The sequence below is a fragment of the Helianthus annuus genome, chromosome 13 (genome assembly GCF_002127325.2).
Source record: "Helianthus annuus cultivar XRQ/B chromosome 13, HanXRQr2.0-SUNRISE, whole genome shotgun sequence".
Lineage (NCBI taxonomy): Eukaryota > Viridiplantae > Streptophyta > Magnoliopsida > Asterales > Asteraceae > Helianthus > Helianthus annuus.
In genome coordinates, this window is record NC_035445.2 from 51905289 (window position 1) to 51927487 (window position 22199).

Genomic DNA, 22199 nt, shown 5'->3' on the forward strand with positions numbered 1-22199 from the left:
GTTGGTAACCACATGGGAGCTTCTTCGCAAATCTCTAAAGTGGTATCTTGTACCACCGTTCGACCCAACTCGCCCTAGATCCAAACGGTCCAAACGACATCCACCACCGAACCATCTGGGTCCGATGCTCATATAGTAATAAATCTAAACGACGATGCTGACGAATTTGAAGAACCAGAAGAGCTGCCTCGTCCAACTGATAGGGATAAAAGTAAGCACAAGGCAGGTGGAAAATCTACAACATCAGATAGCCCGCCAAAGATGAGTGAGTTCGAGGCAAGTCTCAACAAAATAATCTCCATTAGGGAAAAAGACCAACAAATGAGAATGGAGAAACAAATCCAAAAAGACATGGACTTTCTCGCAAAGGATGTGTCACATCTACTAGAGGAGGACCGAGTCATTTTGGAGGCTCGTAAGGCACACATTCGGGCAAAATATATGCAGTTTTTTTTTTCTAGTATGTTGTGTTTTTTTTAGTATGTTATGTTTTTTTTAATGAAATTATGGTTTTTTTTTTATTTTCTAGTCTAACTTATAATAAAAGAGTCCAAATAATGCTACATGTCATTCTCTCCTTCAACCTTATAAATTTACTTATAATTATTTAATAAATTTCTTTTATATTAATATTAATATTAATAACTAATATATAGATATCATTTATTTTTATCCTTATCTTTATATAAGATTAATAAATAACTTCAATTTTGCAATTTAGAACCTTTGTTTTTTTAGTTTTAACACAAAGTTTTTCATCTTTTGCAATTTAATCTCATCTCTTTTTTATTTTCAATTTTGGTTCACCATACTTATTATCTTTCCCAAGTTTTTCGTTTCGTTCTAAATTTTGTGCGTTAATGCACCGCAACGTGCGAGTGGGGTTCAACATTTTTTTCGTATATTATTTCCCGTTTGACTGGCCCGTTGCAGCACATCTATTTTTCTCTGTTTAACAAGTTCGGCCAACGCGCAGGTCCTGGATTGACTTAATTATTTTTTTTCTATGTTTTACGTTTCGGTTTAATTTCTCTGCAACGAGCGTTCGTGATTCAAAGATTTCATGTCTGTTTTTCGCTCGACGTTATTTTTTTCGTTTTTATTTAATTTGTTTTTACGAGCTTTTCCGGTGTTGGTGGTCACTGACAGTGGTATAACATTGGTACTACTTGACACAGTTTTACAACAACTCTGCAACGCAGGGGCTTAATACTAGTTATTAATATTGCCATTTAATTTAAAAAAATAAATATTTAAATAAATAAATAATTAGGAAATTATGGCGGGGTCTCTATCCAGACCTTGCAAATTAAAGGGGGCATGATAAAGCTCTCAGGCTAACATGGAGTTGACGTGGAGCCTACATGGCCTGATAAAGTCCCAAGAGTGCTCCAACCACACCCACTAGCCTTATACGTTTGTATATATGTGCGTATGTGTCCTCTAGCGCCATGGTGAAATCATATGAGAATTCTTGTCAGCTTATTCACACGCATGACTTCATTCGCAAATCTTCATGTAAAAAAATATAAAATGAGATAAAATGACAAACTTAAACCTCATGTAAAAAGATAATTACTTGAAATGTATTTCATTATTTTTTTTCTTTTTAAACGTTTAAACTTTTTCTACCATTGAGAAGCAACCATCTATATTCTCGAGGTTATGGGTTCAAGTCCTATAAAAAGTAAAAATTTGCCGATAATAAAAAGAACTTTTTCTAAAAGCTAATCTAAATAGTTTCTGTTTAAACTAAAGTACTTTATTTTCTAAAACCCGTTATAAAAACATACATATAGTCTAATTAAATGGTATTCAGTCTCAAAGAACATTTTTTAATGGGGTTGCATTACAAACAGCTCCATGTCATTATGACTTGATTATCCTTAAAAACGCAGATGGACGCCCCCTCTCCCCTTCACACTCTCTCCATCCGCTCACACAATTTGTTCGACAACATTCGTGGGGACATACGCCTCTCCTCCCTTTCTCCTCTATATGTTGTATAGGAATTACATTTCTTTCACGTCTGCCGTAAAAGACTGAGTTGGACATATTTAAATACTCGGGAAGTCCTTGTGGACATATTTAAATACTCGGAAGCGTATAAATTACATACCGTTTCGCAAAAATTTTCTAGACTTTCTCGTGAAGTCCTTGTGGACATATTTAAATACTCGTCGACCTCGCCTGGAGCGTTACCGGTTGCTAGTTGCTTAATCGCCGAAGTAATTTTTTGCATCGATGTAAAACTCTTCCTACCACTCGCATCCACGGCGTCTTGAAACCACGAGTTATTCGCTTGCACGTCACTCAAAATTTTTAAAAACAACCTTTTGGACATACGAAACCTTTGACGAAAAACCTCTTCGTTGAATACGGGCTCCTCGACAAAATAATCTCTCATAAGGTTTTCGTGACATTTCACTCGATCTCGACGGACAGATTTCTTTTTTCTAGAAGTGCCCGTGTCTTCCAGTTGAGCGGCTTCGTTAATAAGATTTTGGAAAAAAATTAAACTACTATCGCTCGAGGAAGAATCATCGTCTTCACTAATATCAATTGGAAGGAATAGCGGTGATATATCATCCAATGAAAAAATAGAAGAACTGAATTTAAAAAAAAAATAGAGTTGTATGGAGAGAAGAAAATGGTGAAAAATGATGTTGAATGGTATTGTTTTTATAAGGAAAAGCTATATTTTTTTTATATACAACAACTACTAAATAACGGCTATAAAACGGTCAAATTTGTTCCCCCAATGCACTCAATCAAATCGGTGAACATATCCCGAATTCACTCACCGATTACCCACTCACCGCGTAACTCAATCAAGTAGGTGTGGTCACCGATCGATAACTCCCACTCATCAAGCATTATACCCCCCTACCCTAAGTGATTTTGAAAACAAGTATCTTTCCTATATTATAAATAATACATATATGGAGAAAAACAATAATTTAACATAATTTTAAAAGTTTAAGTATTTATAACTTTTAAAATATAAAACATATTGTTGACTTTAAAAAATAATTTAACATAATTTCAAGAGTTTAATTAATATATTGTTGACTTTTAAACCAATTTCTCTGGTAATTCTTAAACATCCATAACATTTCAAACGTCAATATTTCTTTTAAAAAATTACCCCATAAATACAATTTTAAACAAGGATATTTCTATACTTTTTTTAACTTAACAAAAATTAAATGTTGTGTAATTACCAGTTTCATTATTTCTCACGCGATCCTCTAGTAAATTTTAAATGAAATAACAAACCTTAGTTAAAGTTAATTAACATTTAAATTAAGATTTAAGTTAATAGTTTATGGTTTTATAACCTAGTAGCATCTTTGGGTGGGATAAGACTTTGTAACCAATAGGTTTTGGGTTCGTTTCTAAAAGGGGGGGGGGGGGTTTAAATTTATTGGGTTTTCTCCTGAATTGGTGTATAGACATCATGCCTAGTGGAGATGGATATGATCGGGTATTTTTGCTGATGGTACGATGATACTCCAGCGGTTAATCAGTGATCCAAATTTGCCGTTTAGAAAAAAAAGATTTGAGTTAATAATTTAGAATAATAAATCTCTCAATATCAAAATGATTACCCAAACTCCCAAAGGTAGTCAAACTGGGATCCACAGTCTTTCTCGGATTGTCCACCTCACCCAAGCACTATCCAACAGACACATCACCCTGAAGTTCCACATTTTGAGCTCCATTTTAATCAGAAAACACACTACACTTCAAAGATAATACTTAAATAAACAAATGGCACTCTTTCCGGAAGAAGATCATTAACCCATATATTATTTATTATTATTCAAAAATCTATTAACATATAAATCACTCACACACATTGCAATGCCACCATTCATCTTCTCTCTCCACTACTTCTCTTTTGGCTTCAAGCTAATTTAAAAAAAGCCTGTCAGATTTTTAATACCTCTATATCTTCAACAATACCAACAAAAAATTGTAAGATGAATCCCATTTTCTAGTGGTTCATAGTTCATACCTCAAGATCAGCTCAGGTAGTTTCTTTTTTGCTTTCATCTTAGAAAGATCTCATTTTTCTTCATAAAAATTAAAACTTGATGCTTTTGTTGTTTGTTTTGGATGAATGGGATCTAGGGTTTTCTGGGGTTTGGAGTAATGTGGTTGAATTTGAAGCATTTTTATGTTTAGCACATTATGTGGGTATGAGTATCTTGTTCCTGATTTGGTGTTTTTTTTTAATAAAGATTTCATTTTTGTTGTTGTAAAATATAATTACTTGCTTCTGTTCTTCATTGTGAGCTAATTGAGATCTGGACTTTTTTGGGGTTTAGAGTAATTTGCCTGTTCTTGGGTGTGTGTGTGTGTGTGGTTGGGGGGGGGGGGGTGGTTATTAAAAAAATCAGTTAATAAAGCTTATATTTTTGTTGATTTTAAACCAAATTTGATGCATTTTGTTTTTTATGTGGCTTTGGCTAAATTGTAAAAGTACGCATCTTTTAAAAAAAATCAGTTAATAAAGTTTATATTTTTGTTGATTTTAAACCAAATTTGATGCATTTCTTGTTTTTTTTTTTTTTTTTTTTTTGGTGAATTAAGATCTGGGATGAGGTGTTTTCTTGAGGATCTAAAAAGTCATTTGCTCTTAATTTTTCCTGTTAATTGGCAAATTATTAAATGTTTTTTTAAAATAGATCAGTTACCTGTTGTGATGGCTTTTTTTACATAAAATCTTTATTTTTGTTTGAATCTAAAAGAACAAACCCATTACAATCCAAAATCTTGAATATTTTTAATACTTCTGATTTGTACTATTACTTTGCAAATTGTTAGCTTCTTATGATGGATCATTGTGGGCTATATTCAAAATAAAATAAAAAAACACCTTGTTGAATCCAAAAAACACAAAATTATTTTGCTTTTGATTCTTGGTTTTAGTACAGATATGATCAAAATGTCTTTATGACACAAAGATCTTTGGCTTTTTATGGGATAACTGGGATTCTTTAATAAACTTTGAATCTAAAGAATCAGCCAGTATCATTATAGAATCTTAAAAGCTTTTTAGCTTTTGTTTTTGATGTTAATGTTATAATGATCAAAGTGATTACCCAAGATTATAGATCAAGATGGTTATTTTTTGTGGGTTTTACTTATTATCTAAGAATCTTGATTTTTTTTTTTTTTTTTTTTTGCTTTTAATTTCTGATATTAATGTCATAAGGATCAAAATGATATCTAAATTCCTATAATAAATCTGTTTAAATCTAAAGATTCATCCAATATTATCCAAGAATCTTGAAAGTTTGTTGCATATGATTAAAGTAAGTGTCTTTTTGTATGAATTCTAAATGCTTTTTATTATAATTTACTTTCTGTAATTTTTTGTCTTATGAGGAGATAATGCCACTGTTGTTTTCCTCTACTAGATCTTATTCATGTGGGGAACAGTCAAAGTGTCATGTGTCTTGAGCTTCATTTTAGGGTCCCTTTACTTTAACTTTCAGTCATTGTTGTATAATGCATGTACTTCTTCTTAGATCTTATATAATATATAATATTATATATAATATTATAATATTTCATTGAATTAATAATTAGTCTAAAGTTCATGGATCTGTCTTGAAGTTAGATTAGCATAGTACACTGTTTAAAAGTCTTTTAACTTTTTCTTAATAATCAGAAGTTTTGTAGAAAAAGAAAAAAAAAAAGATCAATTTCGGTTCGAAAAAGGTTGGAACTTTCTATGTTTAAAGCTTTCTAAGACATTAAGGACCATGAAATCACTCGTGTAATTACGGTTTTCTTTATCATTCATATGTGTAGGAATAGATGTCAAAACAAGTGTGTTATAGTAATGTAACCCTATTTGAAGAGTGTTGTAAACCTGTTTACAGTCGAAATACAAGTCTATACTCCCTAAAGATTATTCGAATTCGTGTTGTCTTTTGCGGTGTCTTGCTTCTTAATATTTGTGTTCTCTTCATGCTTTCAGGTTAAGTTGTATCGTACCGTTATCTATAGTTCATCAGAAGCTTATTTTGCAACGCAAATATGAACCTTAAGCTCGGGGTAGATGTAGCAGGGGCCCACAACCTTCTTCCGAAAGATGGTCATGGTTCATCGAGTGCATATGTCGAGCTCTACTTTGACGGTCAAAAGTACCGCACAACAGTCAAAGAGAAAGATCTGGACCCAGTTTGGGATGAGAGTTTCTACTTCAACATTTCCGACCCATCCATCCTCCCAAGTCTCACACTTGACGCCTTTGTGTACAACAACGTCAAAGGTACAAATTCGAGGTCGTTTTTGGGTAAAGTTTCCATAACGGGAACTTCATTTGTCCCGTATTCAGATGCCGTTGTCTTGCACTATCCTTTAGAGAAACGTGGAATCTTTTCGCGTGTAAGAGGAGAGCTCGGGCTTAAAGTTTATATAACCGACGACCCAACAATAAAGTCTTCCGACCCGGTTGTTAACACGGCCCGAAACGAGCCCGTTAAAAAAAGTGAACAGAGGCATACTTTCCACCATCTCCCACACCAGACGCAGGCTCCAGCCAACACTGCGGTTCCGGCAGCCCCACCGCCGATGATGCGATACGGGTACGAGCAGATAAAGCCCAACCCGCCACCTCAGCCTCCAAAGCTTGTTAGAATGTACTCGGAGTCTTCGTCGCAGCCCGTAGATTACGCGCTTAAGGAGACGAGCCCGTATCTAGGAGGCGGGAGGGTTGTTGGTGGGCGGGTTATCCATACCGATAAAGCTTCTTCGACTTATGATCTTGTTGAAAAGATGCATTTCTTGTTTGTCCGGGTTGTGAAGGCCCGTGATCTTCCTTCAATGGATATAACCGGAAGTCTTGACCCGTATGTTGAGGTTAGGATCGGGAACTATAAAGGTGTTACGAAGCATATCGAGAAAAACCAAAACCCGATGTGGAATATTGTTTTCGCGTTCTCGAGGGAGAGGATGCAAGCGTCTGTACTTGAAGTAGTGGTCAAAGATAAAGATCTGGTCAAAGATGATTATGTTGGGTTCGTTAGGTTTGACCTCAACGAGGTTCCGTTGCGGGTCCCACCCGATAGCCCGCTAGCACCGCAATGGTACCGGCTCGAGGACAAGAAAGGTGAGCGGATAAAGAGTGAGCTCATGTTGGCGGTCTGGATCGGGACCCAAGCCGATGAAGCGTTTCCTGACGCGTGGCACTCAGATGCAGCCACACCGGTTGACAGTTCGGGTGCGGCATCGGTTCTGATACGGTCAAAGGTCTATCAAGCACCGAGACTATGGTATGTTCGAGTCAATGTGGTTGAGGCTCAGGACTTGGTTCCAATGGATAAGACTCGGTTCCCTGAGACGTATGTGAAAGCTCACATCGGGAACCAGGTTATGAAGACGAAAACAGTCCAGGCCCGATCGCTTAACCCGTTATGGAACGAGGACCTGCTGTTTGTTGCCGCTGAGCCTTTTGAGGACCATCTGATTCTCACGGTTGAGGACCGTGTGGGTCCCGGGAAGGATGAGATTCTTGGGAGAGTGATTATACCTTTAAGCATGATTGAAAAACGGGCTGATGATCGGATCATCCATTCTCGATGGTTTAATTTGGAAAAGCCCGTTGCTGTCGATGTCGACCAGCTGAAAAAAGATAAGTTTTCTATGAGAATTCATCTCAGGCTCTGTCTTGACGGTGGTTACCATGTTCTTGATGAGTCAACTCACTATAGTAGCGATCTTCGACCAACTGCCAAACAGCTTTGGAAGCCGACAATCGGGGTTTTGGAGCTCGGGATTCTAAATGCTGTCGGGCTGCACCCGATGAAAACCCGAGATGGAAGAGGGACGTCTGATACTTATTGTGTCGCAAAATACGGCCATAAATGGGTCAGGACCCGAACTATAGTCGACAACCTGTGTCCAAAGTATAACGAGCAGTATACGTGGGAGGTTTTCGACACTGCAACGGTTCTCACCGTCGGTGTTTTCGATAACAGTCAGCTCGGCGACAAGGGTTCCAACAATAAAGATTTAAGGGTCGGGAAAGTCAGGATCCGTATTTCGACCCTTGAAGCGGGTCGGGTTTATACTCATTCATACCCGTTGCTCGTTTTAAACCCGAACGGAGTCAAGAAAATGGGCGAGGTCCATTTAGCGATCCGGTTCTCGTGCACCAACTTTGTCAACATGTTGTACACTTATTCACGCCCGTTGCTACCAAAAATGCACTATGTTCGCCCGTTTAGTGTCATGCAACTCGACATGTTACGCCACCAGGCGGTCCAGATAGTGGCGGCTCGGCTTGGTCGTGCTGAGCCGCCACTACGGAAAGAGGTGGTGGAGTACATGTCAGATGTGGACTCGCACCTCTGGAGTATGCGGCGGAGCAAAGCTAACTTTTTCCGGCTAATGATGATTTTCGCACCGGTGTTCGCGGTGTCAAAGTGGTTCAACGACATCTGTATGTGGCGGAACCCGATCACCACCATCCTCGTTCACGTCCTCTTCATCATGCTCGTTTGCTTCCCGGAGCTGATACTACCAACAGTGTTCCTATACATGTTCTTGATCGGCATTTGGAACTTCCGGTACCGCCCGCGTTACCCACCCCACATGAACACAAAGATTTCACAAGCTGAAGGGGTGCACCCTGACGAGCTGGACGAAGAATTCGACACGTTCCCGACTAGCCGAAACCCGGACTTGGTCCGAATGAGGTATGACCGTTTACGAAGCGTGGCTGGGAGGATACAAACAGTGGTCGGGGACATTGCAACGCAAGGGGAACGGATGCAGTCGTTGCTGAGCTGGAGGGACCCGCGAGCGACTGCTATATTCGTGACGTTTTGTTTAGTTGCTGCGATTGTGTTGTATGTTACACCGTTTCAGGCGATTGCGGGTCTGATCGGGCTGTACATGATGAGGCATCCGAGGTTTCGCCATCGTTTGCCGTCTGTGCCGATTAACTTCTTTAGAAGGTTGCCGGCTAGGACGGATAGCATGCTGTGAGGGAGGGATGTTTACAAATAAGATATGTTGTTGTTACCTGTACGTGTGGTTTAGGTTGTATTATGAAAACTTTATAAATCGTTATATGTTGTTACTTGTGGTTTCTTCTTTCTATTTTTTTTTTTTTTTTATTATGATCATAAAAATAGTAACAACATTCTTTACTTTCATAATTATGGATTTATGAATTAGGGGTGTCTCAAATACTAGTTATTAACAATGGAATTGTTTTTTTTAATTCCTTCATTTTTACCACATATGGTTTTTTCTTAGAAAAGAATATGTTATAACATTTGAAAGAAAAAAAAAGATGTATTGTATTAAATTTTATTAAATGACCATATATACCAGGTTGACCTAAAGTTTTTATTTTATACTAATGATGTGCTTAATTTCTTAATCCATCAATAAAATCAAGAACCAAGATATCCCTTGAAAATGAAATGTGTTTGGGAATTAAATTAAATTTTGTTTTACGTTTTTTTCTTGGGTTTGGTTGTTTAGTTGCTACATAGCACGATGACGATGTTTGTTGGTCACATTTGGTCTATTTTTACCCCCTCAAAATTTTAATACATGTCGGTATACATTCGAATTCGTCTATGATTTACGTCACGTGAGTCACTAGTTGTTAAAATTTGTGATTTTATTTTACGATTTTTCTCAGTTTTGGTCTTCAATTAGTTTGCTACATGGCACGACTTTACACCTTTCGTCCCGCAACACTGCTAGCATGGTTTTACGCCCCTACCCGGAACATAAGGGGTTAGCTAGTTAGAATTAAAAGCTCGAAATAAATTATTACACTGTTTTCTTAAAGAAGAATACATGTGGTATATCAGTTGACTTTTATCAATATATAAAAGAAAAAAGACATTCACCTTAAACTTTATTTTATAACTATATATATACCAAAAAGTATGTTGACATCAAGTTTTATATTATATTAATTCCGTGCTTAATTTCTTAATCCAACTAAAATCAATAACGAAATTTGTATCAAGAATCAAAATATCCCTTTATGAGATAATGTTGATTTTTTTTAATAAATTGGCAAATGATTGTGTTTTAATAAATTTGCATCAAGAAGACATTGTTTGGTATGGAGACTGATCTCTGAATAGGGTTTGAATTGTATTGAGGAAAAATTGTATTGAAGTTGTACACCAAAAAAGGATTACATAGAGATGGTGTATATATAGGACACCATATTACACTCTAGTCCCTATACTATCTTTTTCTTCTTTCCGACACTCCCCCTCAAGTTGAGTAGTGGGGTCACCAATACTTAACTTGCTCAAACAGCTACTAAAAGCGTTTCCGTTGACTGCTTTTGTGAGAATATCTGCGAGTTGTTCTTTTGTTGATATATATGGGAGCTCTATGATTCTTTCCTCCAGTTTTTCCTTGATGAAATGTCGATCCACCTCCACATGTTTGGTTCGATCATGCTGAACTGGGTTTTCAGAGATTTGTATTGCAGCTGTATTGTCGCACATAATTTTACTGGGTATCGCCCTTTGGGAGAAGCCAATGTCTTCTAGGAGCTTCCTGATCCAAAGAACTTCACTTAACCCTCTAGCTATGCCTCTGAACTCAGCTTCTGCACTCGACAGAGCGACCACCTTCTGTTTCTTACTTCTCCAGGTGACAAGGTTTCCACCAACCAAGGAGAAGTACCCTGATGTTGACCTTCGGTTTCCCTTATCTTCTGCCCAGTCGGCGTCCGTGTAGAGCTCAACATTTAAATGTCCACTTGCTTTGAACAACACTCCATGGCCTGCGGTACCCTTTAGATACCTTAGAATTCTCTGAGCAGCTTCCATGTGGGCAACTTGCGGTTGGTGCATAAACTGACTTACCACTCCAACAGCATAAGCTATATCAGGACGAGTATGGGAGAGATAAATTAACTTGCCCACGAGCCGTTGATATCTTTCTTTGTCTGCGAGCTTTCCATAGAGTTCCATGTGAAGATTGTGGTTCACCACCATTGGCGTATCTACTGGTTTACAATCAATCAACCCAGTTTCCGCCAAGAGATTAAGAACATACTTCTTTTGGCAGATGAAAATCCCCCGTTTAGACCTGAGAACTTCTATTCCAAGGAAATACTTAAGATTCCCAAGGTCTTTCATTTCAAACTTTGAAAACAAATTTCTTTTCAGTTGTGCTATCTCTTCTACATCATCTCCGGTGATAATCATGTCGTCCACATATATGATCAAGCAAGTTACGAGGTCGTTCCTCCTTTTGAGGAACAAGGTATGATCAGCGTTACTTTGGTGATACCCGTATTCTTTCATGGCCAAGGTGAACTTTCCAAACCATGCCCGAGGAGACTGTTTTAGCCCGTATAGAGATTTCTTCAACCTACAAACTTCCCCATGTTTAAAACCCCCTGAAAAACCTGGAGGTGCTTCCATGTAAACTTCTTCAGTTAGGTCCCCATGAAGAAATGCATTTGTAACATCAAATTGATGAAGGGGCCAATCCTTATTAGCTGCCACGGAAAAGAGAACTCTTATGGTACCATTTTTGCAACCGGAGAAAATGTCTCAGAGTAATCGATCCCATACGTCTGAGTGTACCCTTTGGCTACAAGTCGGGCTTTGTATCTTCCAATAGAGCCATCTGGTTTATATTTAATCGAATACACCCACCGACATCCAACTATTTTCTTTCCTTTAGGAAGAATGCACTTCTCCCATGTGTTGTTTTTCATAAGAGCACACATCTCCACTTCCATTGCTTTTTCCCAGTTCTTCTTACCTTGAGCTTCCTTTACGGAATTAGGTATTTGTTCAGTGTATAGAGAAGTAACAAATGCTTTCGCACTGTTAGATAAGTTCCCGTTTACCATATTAGCTACAGGATATCTTGAATTTCTGGTCTCCCTTTCTGGGGAGTACCGTTTTGGAGGAACCCCTCTATTGGCTCTAGGTGGAAGAGAGTATCTTCCAGTAGTCTCTGCTGCAACTGATTCAACATGTTCAACAACTGGATCAACATGTTCTGTAGTTGTCGGTTCTATGTGTTCCCCTATTGTCTCATAGTTATAAGACGTAGAACATTCAGGGTTCTCAGTATTTCTTACCTCAAGCATCACGTTGGATGGACTTTCTTCAGTGATACTGTGCTCCGCGGATTGTGTGTCTGTGTTTGAAGGACTCGCAGTACTGTGATAGTTTTCTGTTGTGACTTCTTCAGATGAGGGAATTTGGGTTAACCAGCTCAGAGTGTCTATACTGTCATTCTCCCCCTGACCACTGAGTTGGGTGTTATAAAAGTATTTTGATTCAAGAAAGTCAACATTCATTGTGGTGAACATTTGAGGAGTTGTTGGATTATAACACCGGTAACCTATTTGATCGATCCCATAGCCGACAAATACACATTTTTCAGCACATGGGCCAAGCTTGTTTCGATTGGTTTTGGTTATATGAACAAATGCGGTACACCCGAAGATTCGAGGTTCAAGTGTAAGAGGATGAGGAATACTGGCAGACTTAGACAGACAATCTAAGAGAGTCTTAAATTTAAGAGCTTTTGTGGGAAGCCGATTCAGCAGATACACGGAGGTTGCAACTGCCTCCGGCCAGAAAGATTTAGGGACCTGGGATTCGATCAAAAGGGCTCGAGTCATTTCAAGAATAATACGGTTTTTCCGTTCGGAAACAACGTTTTGTTCGGGGGTATGAGCACAAGAGGTTTGATGAATTAACCCTTTGGTTTTAAAGAATTGTTTCATAGATGTATTGACAAATTCCCCCCCATTGTCGGATCGAAGGATTTGAATTTGAGTTTGAAATTGAGTTTGAATCATAGCATAAAACATGACAAATTTTTCGTACACTTCGGCTTTATTTTTTAAAAAATATACCCATGTCATGCGAGTGCAATCATCCACGAATATTATAAAGTACCGAAGACCCTGCCCCCCAATCACAGGAGCAGGACCCCATACATCGGAATGGATAAGCGAGAAAGGTGAGGCCACTTTCGTATTGCTAGGTTTGAACGGTTGTCGATGGCTTTTAGTGCGAAGACAGGTTTCACAATCTATTTTCCCACTTGAAGGGAAGAGTTTTGGAAACAAAAGGTGCGAATAACCATGGGATGGATGTCCCAAACGTCTATGCCATAGCCAGGCTTCCCGGTTATCAGTTCCATGAGCCAACATCACAGTACCCTGTTGAGCCACTTCATCCACATAGTACAATCCTTGGCGCTCAGTACCACGTCCAATAATCACACCCGTCCTGATATCCTGTAGAAGGCAGAAAGTAGGATGCATTAGTACTGTGCAATTTAGCTCTTTGGTAATATGGCTAATTGAGAGCAGTTTGTGCGATAACGATGGAACATAAAGACAATTTGATAATTTCATAGTTGGTGAAATTTCAATTGCTCCTCCTCCTTTCACTTGCATCATTCCATTGTTTGCAGTGTGGATTTGAGTTTTTTGAGGATAGGACATTGATCGTGTGTCTGATGGTTCAAATGTCATGGTGTCAGTGGCACCAGAATCGAAAATCCAAGCACTGTTCCTACTATGATTGGTTTCCATTTTTTTTAGACAACAACCAAACCGAGCGTATTTAATATGCAACCAAATACGCCGAAACGCGTTCGGAATAACTCCGCTAAAGGGCGAAGCTATCTCAGCCGGCGAATTTATCGAAATTCACCGATGACTTGAACTCGCGTTCAAGATTTAAAATCACCGGATACACGGAACCGCCAAACACGGTATCTTACCGGCGTATTTATCAAATACACCGGCAACTTGAACTCGCGTTCAAGATTTTAAATTCGCCCGCAAGTAACAACTTCGCTGTCGGTAGCGTAATTGATTAGGATTAAAAAAGGAAAATGATTGGGAATGATATTAAAAAGGAAATTGTTTCGGAAAAAAAAAACAAAAAGAGGAATGATTGGAAAGAATGGAATGTCGGTTCTGTTGATTGGGATTAAAAAAGGAAAAGGAAACTTCCTTTATTGGAAGAAGGAAGATGATGATGATGTACTCGAGACTCAAGAAAATGAAGAAGAACAAAGCGGCAACTCTCTTTTGTTTTTAAGTTTGTGGCTGAGTTTATCAAGGACCGATGAACGATTTTCTCAAAGTTTGATTTTGGTTTTGGTTGTTTTAGATTGAACAGGCTAGAAAAATTTTGTAGGTTGATTCTGATATGATTTTGATTTCCAGACGAAGATCGATTGTAGGTGATGAGCAATCGGTTTCAAGAATCAGAAACCTGCTCTGATACCATGTTGTTTGGTATGGAGACTGATCTCTGAATAGGGTTTGAATTGTATTGAGGAAAAATTGTATTGAAGGTGTACACCAAAAAAGGATTACATAGAGATGGTGTATATATAGGACACCATATTACACTCTAGTCCCTATACTATCTTTTTCTTCTTTCCGACAGGATTAAACAAAATCAAATTAAATGAATTTACGAAATAAGATCGTGCCTCCAAGTATACTAAACAAACTAATCATGCATTGAATCTCTACGTGCACTCATGTTGTTTCATGATATGCTTCTATGAAGCCAAAAATGCACTATTTCTTCACTAGAAAAGCTCATGAAAAACTCTGAATCCAAACCCAAATTCAAATCCAAACGAGTTCCATTTTAGCATCAAGACAATGGTAACCGTTTTGTCTAAGAGAAAACCAAAAGCCCCGAAAAAGATCGAGCCGAAAAGGGGTTGTTTTCGATCATGTGTGGCATGGTTTGTGTATCCTCTTCCAACCGCTCTCTTTTTCATGATTCTTATGTTTGTTTGGTCGTCGTCGACCACTTACATTTCGGGCAGGATCATGCATGTTTGTGTCTCGTCTCGTAAGCTGACCAACCTCTATTGTCTCTCGGCCACCACACAACCGAACGACAAGTTCCAGCTTCCGTTCACGAATTCTAGTTCTCCTCTGGAGAACGGAATTCCTGTTTTTGAAGAAAAACTAAAAAAGAGTTTGGCGAATTCGGCCTTGGATGACAATTCGGTTAACCTTAACCGGAACCTCAAAGGCGAGTCCAAAGAAGATGATGATAGTGTTGTTCGAAACCAAAGTGATGGGAATAATGGGCTTGAGGCCGTCGATGACCTCAAAGGTGATTCTAATGGAGTTTCCAAAGTTGTCGTTGAAAACCCGACTGCTTTTGATGATAAAAGAGTCAGGAATGAAAACCCGACCACTTTTCTTGAGAAAAGAGTCGGGAATGAGGCCACTGGCACCAGTGGCCTTAAAGACGACTCCAAGAAAGTTTCTAGTTTTGTTCACGTAAACCAGAATCCTCTAAATGGCAGTCTTGATGAAATAAAGAATGCGAGGGAAGTTGTCGAAGAGTATCTTCGAGTCCAGAGATCGTGGGCCGCTAATCAAAACTGGAATCAGAACCAAAACCAATGTTATGGTCGAGGAATCTATGTCTATGAGTTGCCACCAAAGTTCAACAAGGATTTGGTGGCTCAATGTCATGATATGGTTCCTTGGGTTGATATGTGCAACTATTTTAGTAACAACGCGCTTGGTGAGCCCATACCGGAGCTTGGGAACCGATGGTTCAAGACTCATCAGTACTCGTTGGAATTGATATTCCATTCGCGAGTTTTAAAGCACCCGTGTCGTGTTTACGATGAAAACCAAGCAAAACTCTTTTATGTTCCATATTATGGTGGTCTAGACATCTTGAGATGGCATTTCAAGAATGTATCTAATGAAGTCAAGGATACTTTGTCTTATGAACTTGTAAATTGGCTAGAAATGCAAAAATCATGGGACAAGAATCTAGAAAAAGATCATGTCTTTGTTTTGGGGAAAATTTCTTGGGATTTTAAGAGGAAGGATCACACATCATGGGGGACTAGATTTCTCGAGCTCGAGCTCGAGGAGATGCAAAACCCGATAAAGCTCATGATCGAACGACAACCATGGGAGCTCAACGACATCGGGATCCCTCACCCAACTCACTTCCACCCACACTCAGACGACGACATCCGTGCATGGCAACGTAAAATCATCTCATCAAACCGTCGAAGCCTCATCAGTTTTGCAGGCGCCGCCCGTCCTGACGCTCATGACAACATTAGGGCTATCTTGATAGACCAATGCACATCAGCAACCGAGGAACAATGTAAGTTCTTCGATTGCAAAACAAAGCAATGTGACGAGCCCAAATCACTAATAGGGCTATTCACGGAGTCTGAATTCTGTCTTCAGCTTCCAGGCGATAGCCCTACTAGGAAGTCAGTGTTTGACTCATTGGTGTCGGGGTGTATCCCCGTCCTTTTTGACCCATTTACGGCTTACTATCAATATCCCTGGCATTTGCCCGAGGATCATGGGAAGTATTCGGTTTTTATCGATCAAGAAGAAGTGAGGAAGATGAAGGTGAATGTGGTGGAAAGGTTGATGAAGGTGCCATTGAAGGAGAGGGATGATATGAGAAGAAACATTGTATATGATTTGATGCCAAAACTAGTTTATGGAGATGAAGGTGCAAAGTTTGAATTGTTTCAAGATGCATTCTCCATTACAATGAACAATGTGATGGAGAGGGTTAAAAGCTTGAAGCCTTGAACTTGTAGTAACCCGAAAGATCGGCTTAACCAGAGATGAGGGAACAAGCCGGAAATTAAACCACCGGTAACCGGAATATTCTTGTTGTCTAGGTATTGAAGTGTGTTTAAAGATATATGGGTGGTAAAAACCCTTGCATATAACATTCATTTTAGTTCACTTGTTCAGATTCTATTTACACTGCATATCAGAAAGAATATGATCATTCTTATATAGATATATATTTTAATATACAATTTTGTTTAATTTTTCTACATTTTTATATGTTGACTGAGTTGCTCCCAAAGTAAAATATTTTTTGGGTATCATAATACTATTTTAACCGGTTTGGCAGATGAATTCGTTTAATTAAACATGTTCTTAATTAAACGGATAAACATGAATGACATGTTTATCACACCATACTTACTGAACGAGTTAGAAAATAAGAACCATAACCTTCGTGTTGTGTTAAGAATTGTCACCCTTGGTTGTACCTAAAACACAAGTCATTACACGAAAGTAAGAAGAACACCCCCCCCCCCAGTATTTACATGGCTAGTGATGACACTTGAACAAACTCAGTGGGGGCCTGACTCTCAAAATCCAAATCGATGAGGGCCGGGCTATTATAAATCCAATATTTTACACTAAAAAGGGTTTTCGGAAATTTTTCTATAAAATTAACACTACGAGTGAAAAATCAGCCCAGGAGAGGCTGGGCACCCCCAGCCCCAATAAAGCTTCATCAGTGTACAAGGCCATGTTACTACAAGGGTTTTAATGTTGACTAAAAGCTCGACATCAGAGCAAGAGAGGATGAGCGTCTGGCTACACCAATTCGCCAAATGACAACCATCGGTCTCACCATAGTGAGGGCGATGACCAGACTCCGGTGTGAGAGTAAGTATTGGAATATTTCTAACATTACCATACAATTATTAAAATGCTAGAAGCGTTCCGTTTGATGTTTAGTTAAACAGAAATCATAATATGCAGTTAACAAAAGACCTAAAAAATCAAAGAACATAAATTTCCATAAAATTAGCAGATGACCGAGTCAAAACAATCTCCTAATTCTACTTTAACAACGATAAAATGGTCACGTTCTTCGTTACAAATACGTTAGCACAACCCGTCTATGATCTACAAAGAGGGTATAATCTCTCTTTGCTGTTCTTTCTGCACCATTCATGTACATCCTACATATACAGAAATACCAACCTGTTTTAAATAATAATTCATCAACGCGTAAGGTCAATTTCAGTAGGCGAGTTTCTTAAGCCGACTCGTGAATTTTTGTTGCTCACGAACCGCTTCAGGACTCGTCTCGTTAAGTTGAATATCCAAACGTTTCTCGTCCCTTGAGGATGTTTCTGTTTTGGTCTTCGCTTTAACATCACTACCGCCACCGTACACGAAACTACAAAGCATCACCTACAACACCAAAAATCACATTTTTAAAACATTTCAAACCCTAAAAACGCGCTTACTTGTTCCAACTGGTCTGAAACAATACCTGTACTGAGCTGGATGCAACAAGCCTACCGCCAATGACATTGCCATCAGCACTACAAACCGAGATACTTAAACCACCGGTCCGGCCCTGAGCCCCGCTGTTTTCCGAAAGCAGATAACAGCCGGATAAACATAGCATCTCAAAACGGCCCTGCAACACAAAAAGGTCCAACATAGAGCAAACTCAATGGATCAATTCTAGACGTTGTAACTTGATTAAATCATTTTAAAATGAAAGTTCCCTAACCTCGTAGGTCACAGTGCCCCCCGAAGATGTAAACTGACTTAACGTCACCGCAGAAACCGTTCCACTCCCCGATAAGATGCAAATTGAAGATTAATATCTTTTCAGCAACATCCTGCAAATATTTGCTTGTTTTTACACATCAGACCCTAGTTTTGACCAAGATTGATGGTTCTTTAGTTATAACATACCTCTCCAACAGATACATGGATGGTATTATGAGGTGTAAAAGCCAATCCTGCTGAACTATTCATCCATTCACCTGGATGAAATACAAAGATAATTCTATAAGTCAAGTTTTACCATCTTTAACCACACATTCAATTCATAAATACCCTCGAGATATCTATTGATGTCACTGTATGAATAAACATGTGTAATTAGTAACACATTGGCAATATAAAATTCGATTTTTTTCTAGGTGGTCTAGCAAAATTCAGAAGCATTTAGTCCCTCCGTAGTGGGACTTGGTATAGCGCCACCTCCACCTATAACGACCTATAGCGCCGGCGAACACCGCTACGGGGGGCGCTATAGGCTGGATGTTCCCCTCCTCCGCGAAAATTTTCATGGGAGCCATACCTTCCACCATTTGTTTTTCTCTCACACATATATATACATACAGATATATACATACATATATATGTATAATTGAAGGGGTATAACCCCACTACACACTCAAGTTATATAACCCTAAACCCCCCTTTCTTACACAATTGCGACAAGTGGCGAAACGCGTATAAGGGGCTTTATATAACTGGCCATGTGTAGTCAGTGGCGTTATGCGACAAGTGGCGAAACGTGTATGAAGGGGTATAACCCCACTACACACTCAAGTTATATAACCCCCCTTCCACCATTTGTTTTTCTCTCACACACATATATATACATACATATATATGTATAAGGCCCTTTGTGGGGCGTTATGCGACAAGTGACGAAATGCGTAAGAGATGGGCTTTAGGGGGCTTTATATAACTTGAGTATGTAGTGGGGATATATATATATGGGGCTTTATATAACTTGAGTGTGTGGTGAGGATATATATATATATGTATGGGGCTTTGTATATATGTATGTGTGTGAGTGGGGAAGAATGGGTCACGCCGTGATGGTGTTCGCGAGGATTGAAATTTTCTCACCCATAGCGCGGCCGTAGTGGTGTGGCTGGGCGCCATGGGCCTTGTTTTGCGTGACATACCGCCCCACTAAGGGTGTTCTAAGAGCATACGTAGTGGGGCGGTATGGCACCCCATAGCGCCGCCATGGCGCCGCCCACACCGAAACGCGGGGCGCTATGCTTGAAAAAATGGGAGCCCGCGCGATGATTTTAGCGGCGTTATTTTTTGAAGGTTTTTAATATTTGACCGTTGTCAAACGGTCATATTTAAAAAAAAATCAATTTTTTTTTATTTTCACACTATAAATACATTCCAACGTCTTCCATTTTTTTACAAATCAAACTCAAATATTCTCTCATTCTCTATATATTTTTTAAAAAGTGTTGAAGCTACTCCCACCCTATTCAAAAAAATGGGTTCCCCGTCGGAAGACTCTTTCACCGATATTTACCGAAAATTTTTTTCGCCCGAAGAAGACGCGGCCGAGGAAGAAGCGGTTACGAGTGCATGTACTTTTGTAATACAAGCATTTGAGCACATTCGGCCTACTCCCCCTCCACAACCCATCTTGCGACGCACCTATATCTTGCGAGATCGTGAAGCCGCGAACGAGCGTTTGATGAAAGACTATTTTGATGCGACACCGGTTCACGGACCGAATGTTTTTAGACGACGTTTTCGGATGAGCCAAAGGTTATTTTTGCGCATTAATAATGATTTGGAAAATAGGTATGATTTCTTTAAGCAAAGAATGGACGCGCGAGGATATCTAGGCTTCACCTCAATTCAAAAGGTCACATCCGCCTTACGCATATTATCATACGGAAACACGTACGACATCAACGACGAGTACTTGAAGATGGCGGAGAAAACAACCCGAGATTGCTTGGAACATTTTTGCTATGGTAATTTTTATTGCCTTTTATTTATTTACTTACTCTTATATATTTATTTTTTAGTAGCTTACTAGTAAAACTTTTATATATTAAATTATATTTTAGGAATATGCCAGTTATATGGAAAACGTTATTTGAGACATCCCACTTGGAACGATCTTCAACAAATATATGAGGTGCATCTAGAAAAGCATGGAATACCCGGCATGATTGGTAGCTTGGATTGTCGTCAATGGCGTTGGTATAATTGTCCAACCGCATGGCTAGGTCAACATACACGGGGTGATCAAAAAGGGCCAACTTTGGTATTACAAGCTGTTGCGTCATACGACCTTTGGGTTTGGTCGGCCTTCTTTGGTGTAGCCGGGTGTTTTAACGATATTAATACGTTAGAGGCTTCACCATTAATAAAGGACTACATTTCTGGAACTATACCAAAGGCCGGTTTTCATGCAAACGGGAACGACTACGAGCATGGCTACTACTTGGGCGATGGTATCTACCCGGAGTATTCGATTATTGTTAAAACGTTTTCTGAAACGTTCGATGAAAAAAGAAAGTATTTTAAAAAATTACAAGAGTCTTCGAGAAAGGATATCGAGAGGTGTTTTGGGGTTCTAGAGCAACGATGGCATTTTCTCAGAAATCCTTGTCGCATGTGGCATAAGGATAGAATACGAATGACCATGTATGCTTGCATCATTTTGCATAATATGATCATTGAGGATGATGGAAGAGCGATATGCCAAAACTATATTCCAGAAGATTTAGTCGAAGGAACCCAAGCAACAATGGAAGAGAGACTCGCAAATGCTCAGCTATTGCGATCTAGAGAAATACATAACACGTTGAAGGCGGATTTGGTTGAGCATGCTTGGGCGATTCGCCCAATTCGATACAACAGTGATCACGACGAAGATTCCGAGGAAGAAGAGGTTGAGGAATTCGAAGACGGGAACTTTGAGACGTAGGTTTGATTGGATGCTGGAGAAAACGAAGAGGAAGAAGGAGAGAACGAAAATGAAACCGAAGAATAAATTTATTTTTTAGGTGTAATGTTTTTTTCTTTAACTTTTTTTTATTTTAATGTATTGTTTTTTATTTAATGGAATGTTTTTTAATTTTATAAAACTTATAAATTAATTAAAAATGAAAATTAAATTAATTGAGTAATGATGACAAAGGGGCTTTATGACTACGGCCTCAAATTGCATAACGCCCCATAAAGCCCCTTACTGACGTGGCATGCCACATGTCGCATAACGCCCCCAAAAGGACTTTATAACTACACATGTCCTTAGAGTTTGAGAAGAATAATATCAACAAACTCACCAAACAATGACGAACTGAAAGATGTTTGAAATCTCAAAAAAGAACTTGACTTCTCGGTAGAAGCGGCAGCAATATCAGGGGCGCAACAGGCAATGGCGGAACCAGAAATTTACAACCGGGGGGTCGTATGACTCATTAAATTCATTAGCATATAACAGTTAATTTAACCAAATGTCGTACTACAAGTAGGAGAACTAACATATATTGGTGGCGATTGTAATCCTTTTTATCAATCATCAATGTGATATAAACCAAAACCCTTTTAGTAGTATTTTCTTAAGAATTTAAATTATTATTAACAAAGAGTCAATACTTTTTCCTCATATATTTACAAATACACAATTCTACATGATAAAAATGTTCTTTAATTACATATATTTAACAAAAAATCAAATCAAGTACTAAACTTTAGATAGACAAATAACAATCAAATAAAATAATAAAAAAAGCATGTTTTCAAATTGAATCAAACAAATTAATAAAAAGAAAGCCAAACAATAACT

The 22199-nt window shown here is 38.6% G+C and overlaps 3 protein-coding genes across 4 annotated transcripts; 2 read left to right on the top strand and 1 right to left on the bottom strand.

The window, feature by feature from the left end:
- Window positions 1-3772: 3772 nt before the first annotated feature.
- Window positions 3773-9113, top strand: LOC110897861 (FT-interacting protein 7). Its single transcript, XM_035981550.1, has 2 exons — window positions 3773-4037; window positions 5996-9113. Exon 2 carries the CDS (start codon window positions 6055-6057, stop codon window positions 9007-9009), a length of 2955 nt encoding a protein of 984 aa, XP_035837443.1. The 5' UTR covers window positions 3773-4037; window positions 5996-6054; the 3' UTR covers window positions 9010-9113.
- Window positions 9114-14634: 5521 nt separating this feature from the next.
- LOC110900830 (xyloglucan-specific galacturonosyltransferase 1) lies at window positions 14635-16606 on the top strand. Its single transcript, XM_022147692.1, has 2 exons — window positions 14635-15160; window positions 15317-16606. The coding sequence occupies exons 1-2, from the start codon at window positions 14672-14674 to the stop codon at window positions 16604-16606; spliced, it is 1779 nt and encodes a 592-aa protein (XP_022003384.1). The 5' UTR covers window positions 14635-14671.
- A 995-nt stretch (window positions 16607-17601) lies between these two features.
- LOC110902656 (AT-hook motif nuclear-localized protein 5) lies at window positions 17602-18901 on the bottom strand. Of its 2 annotated transcripts, XR_002571309.2 has the most exons (4): window positions 18539-18901; window positions 18351-18462; window positions 18105-18254; window positions 17602-18022 (listed from the first exon to the last, which is right to left on the bottom strand). XR_002571309.2 is itself a non-coding variant. In XM_022149146.2 (3 exons), exons 2-3 carry the CDS (start codon window positions 18240-18242, stop codon window positions 17849-17851), a joined length of 312 nt encoding a protein of 103 aa, XP_022004838.1. In that variant the 5' UTR covers window positions 18243-18254; window positions 18351-18532; the 3' UTR covers window positions 17602-17848. The 2 variants fall into 2 exon arrangements, 1 of the variants encoding a protein (XP_022004838.1); XM_022149146.2 differs by lacking the exon at window positions 18539-18901 and having other exon boundaries at window positions 18351-18532.
- Window positions 18902-22199: the final 3298 nt, after the last annotated feature.

What these genes read in the sequence shown, in the direction of transcription:
- LOC110897861 (XM_035981550.1), top strand. Translation starts at nt 6,055, where the DNA reads ATGAACCTTAAGCTCGGGGTAGATGTAGCAGGGGCCCACAACCTTCTT.
- LOC110900830 (XM_022147692.1), top strand. Translation starts at nt 14,672, where the DNA reads ATGGTAACCGTTTTGTCTAAGAGAAAACCAAAAGCCCCGAAAAAGATC. An exon ending in ATTCTAATGGAGTTTCCAAA is followed by an intron (nt 15,161 to 15,316) that starts GTTGTCGTTGAA and finishes CACGTAAACCAG; the next exon opens with AATCCTCTAAATGGCAGTCT.
- LOC110902656 (XM_022149146.2), bottom strand. Translation starts at nt 18,242, where the DNA reads ATGCTATGTTTATCCGGCTGTTATCTGCTTTCGGAAAACAGCGGGGCT. An exon ending in TTGCATCCAGCTCAGTACAG is followed by an intron (nt 18,023 to 18,104) that starts GTATTGTTTCAG and finishes TTGGTGTTGTAG; the next exon opens with GTGATGCTTTGTAGTTTCGT.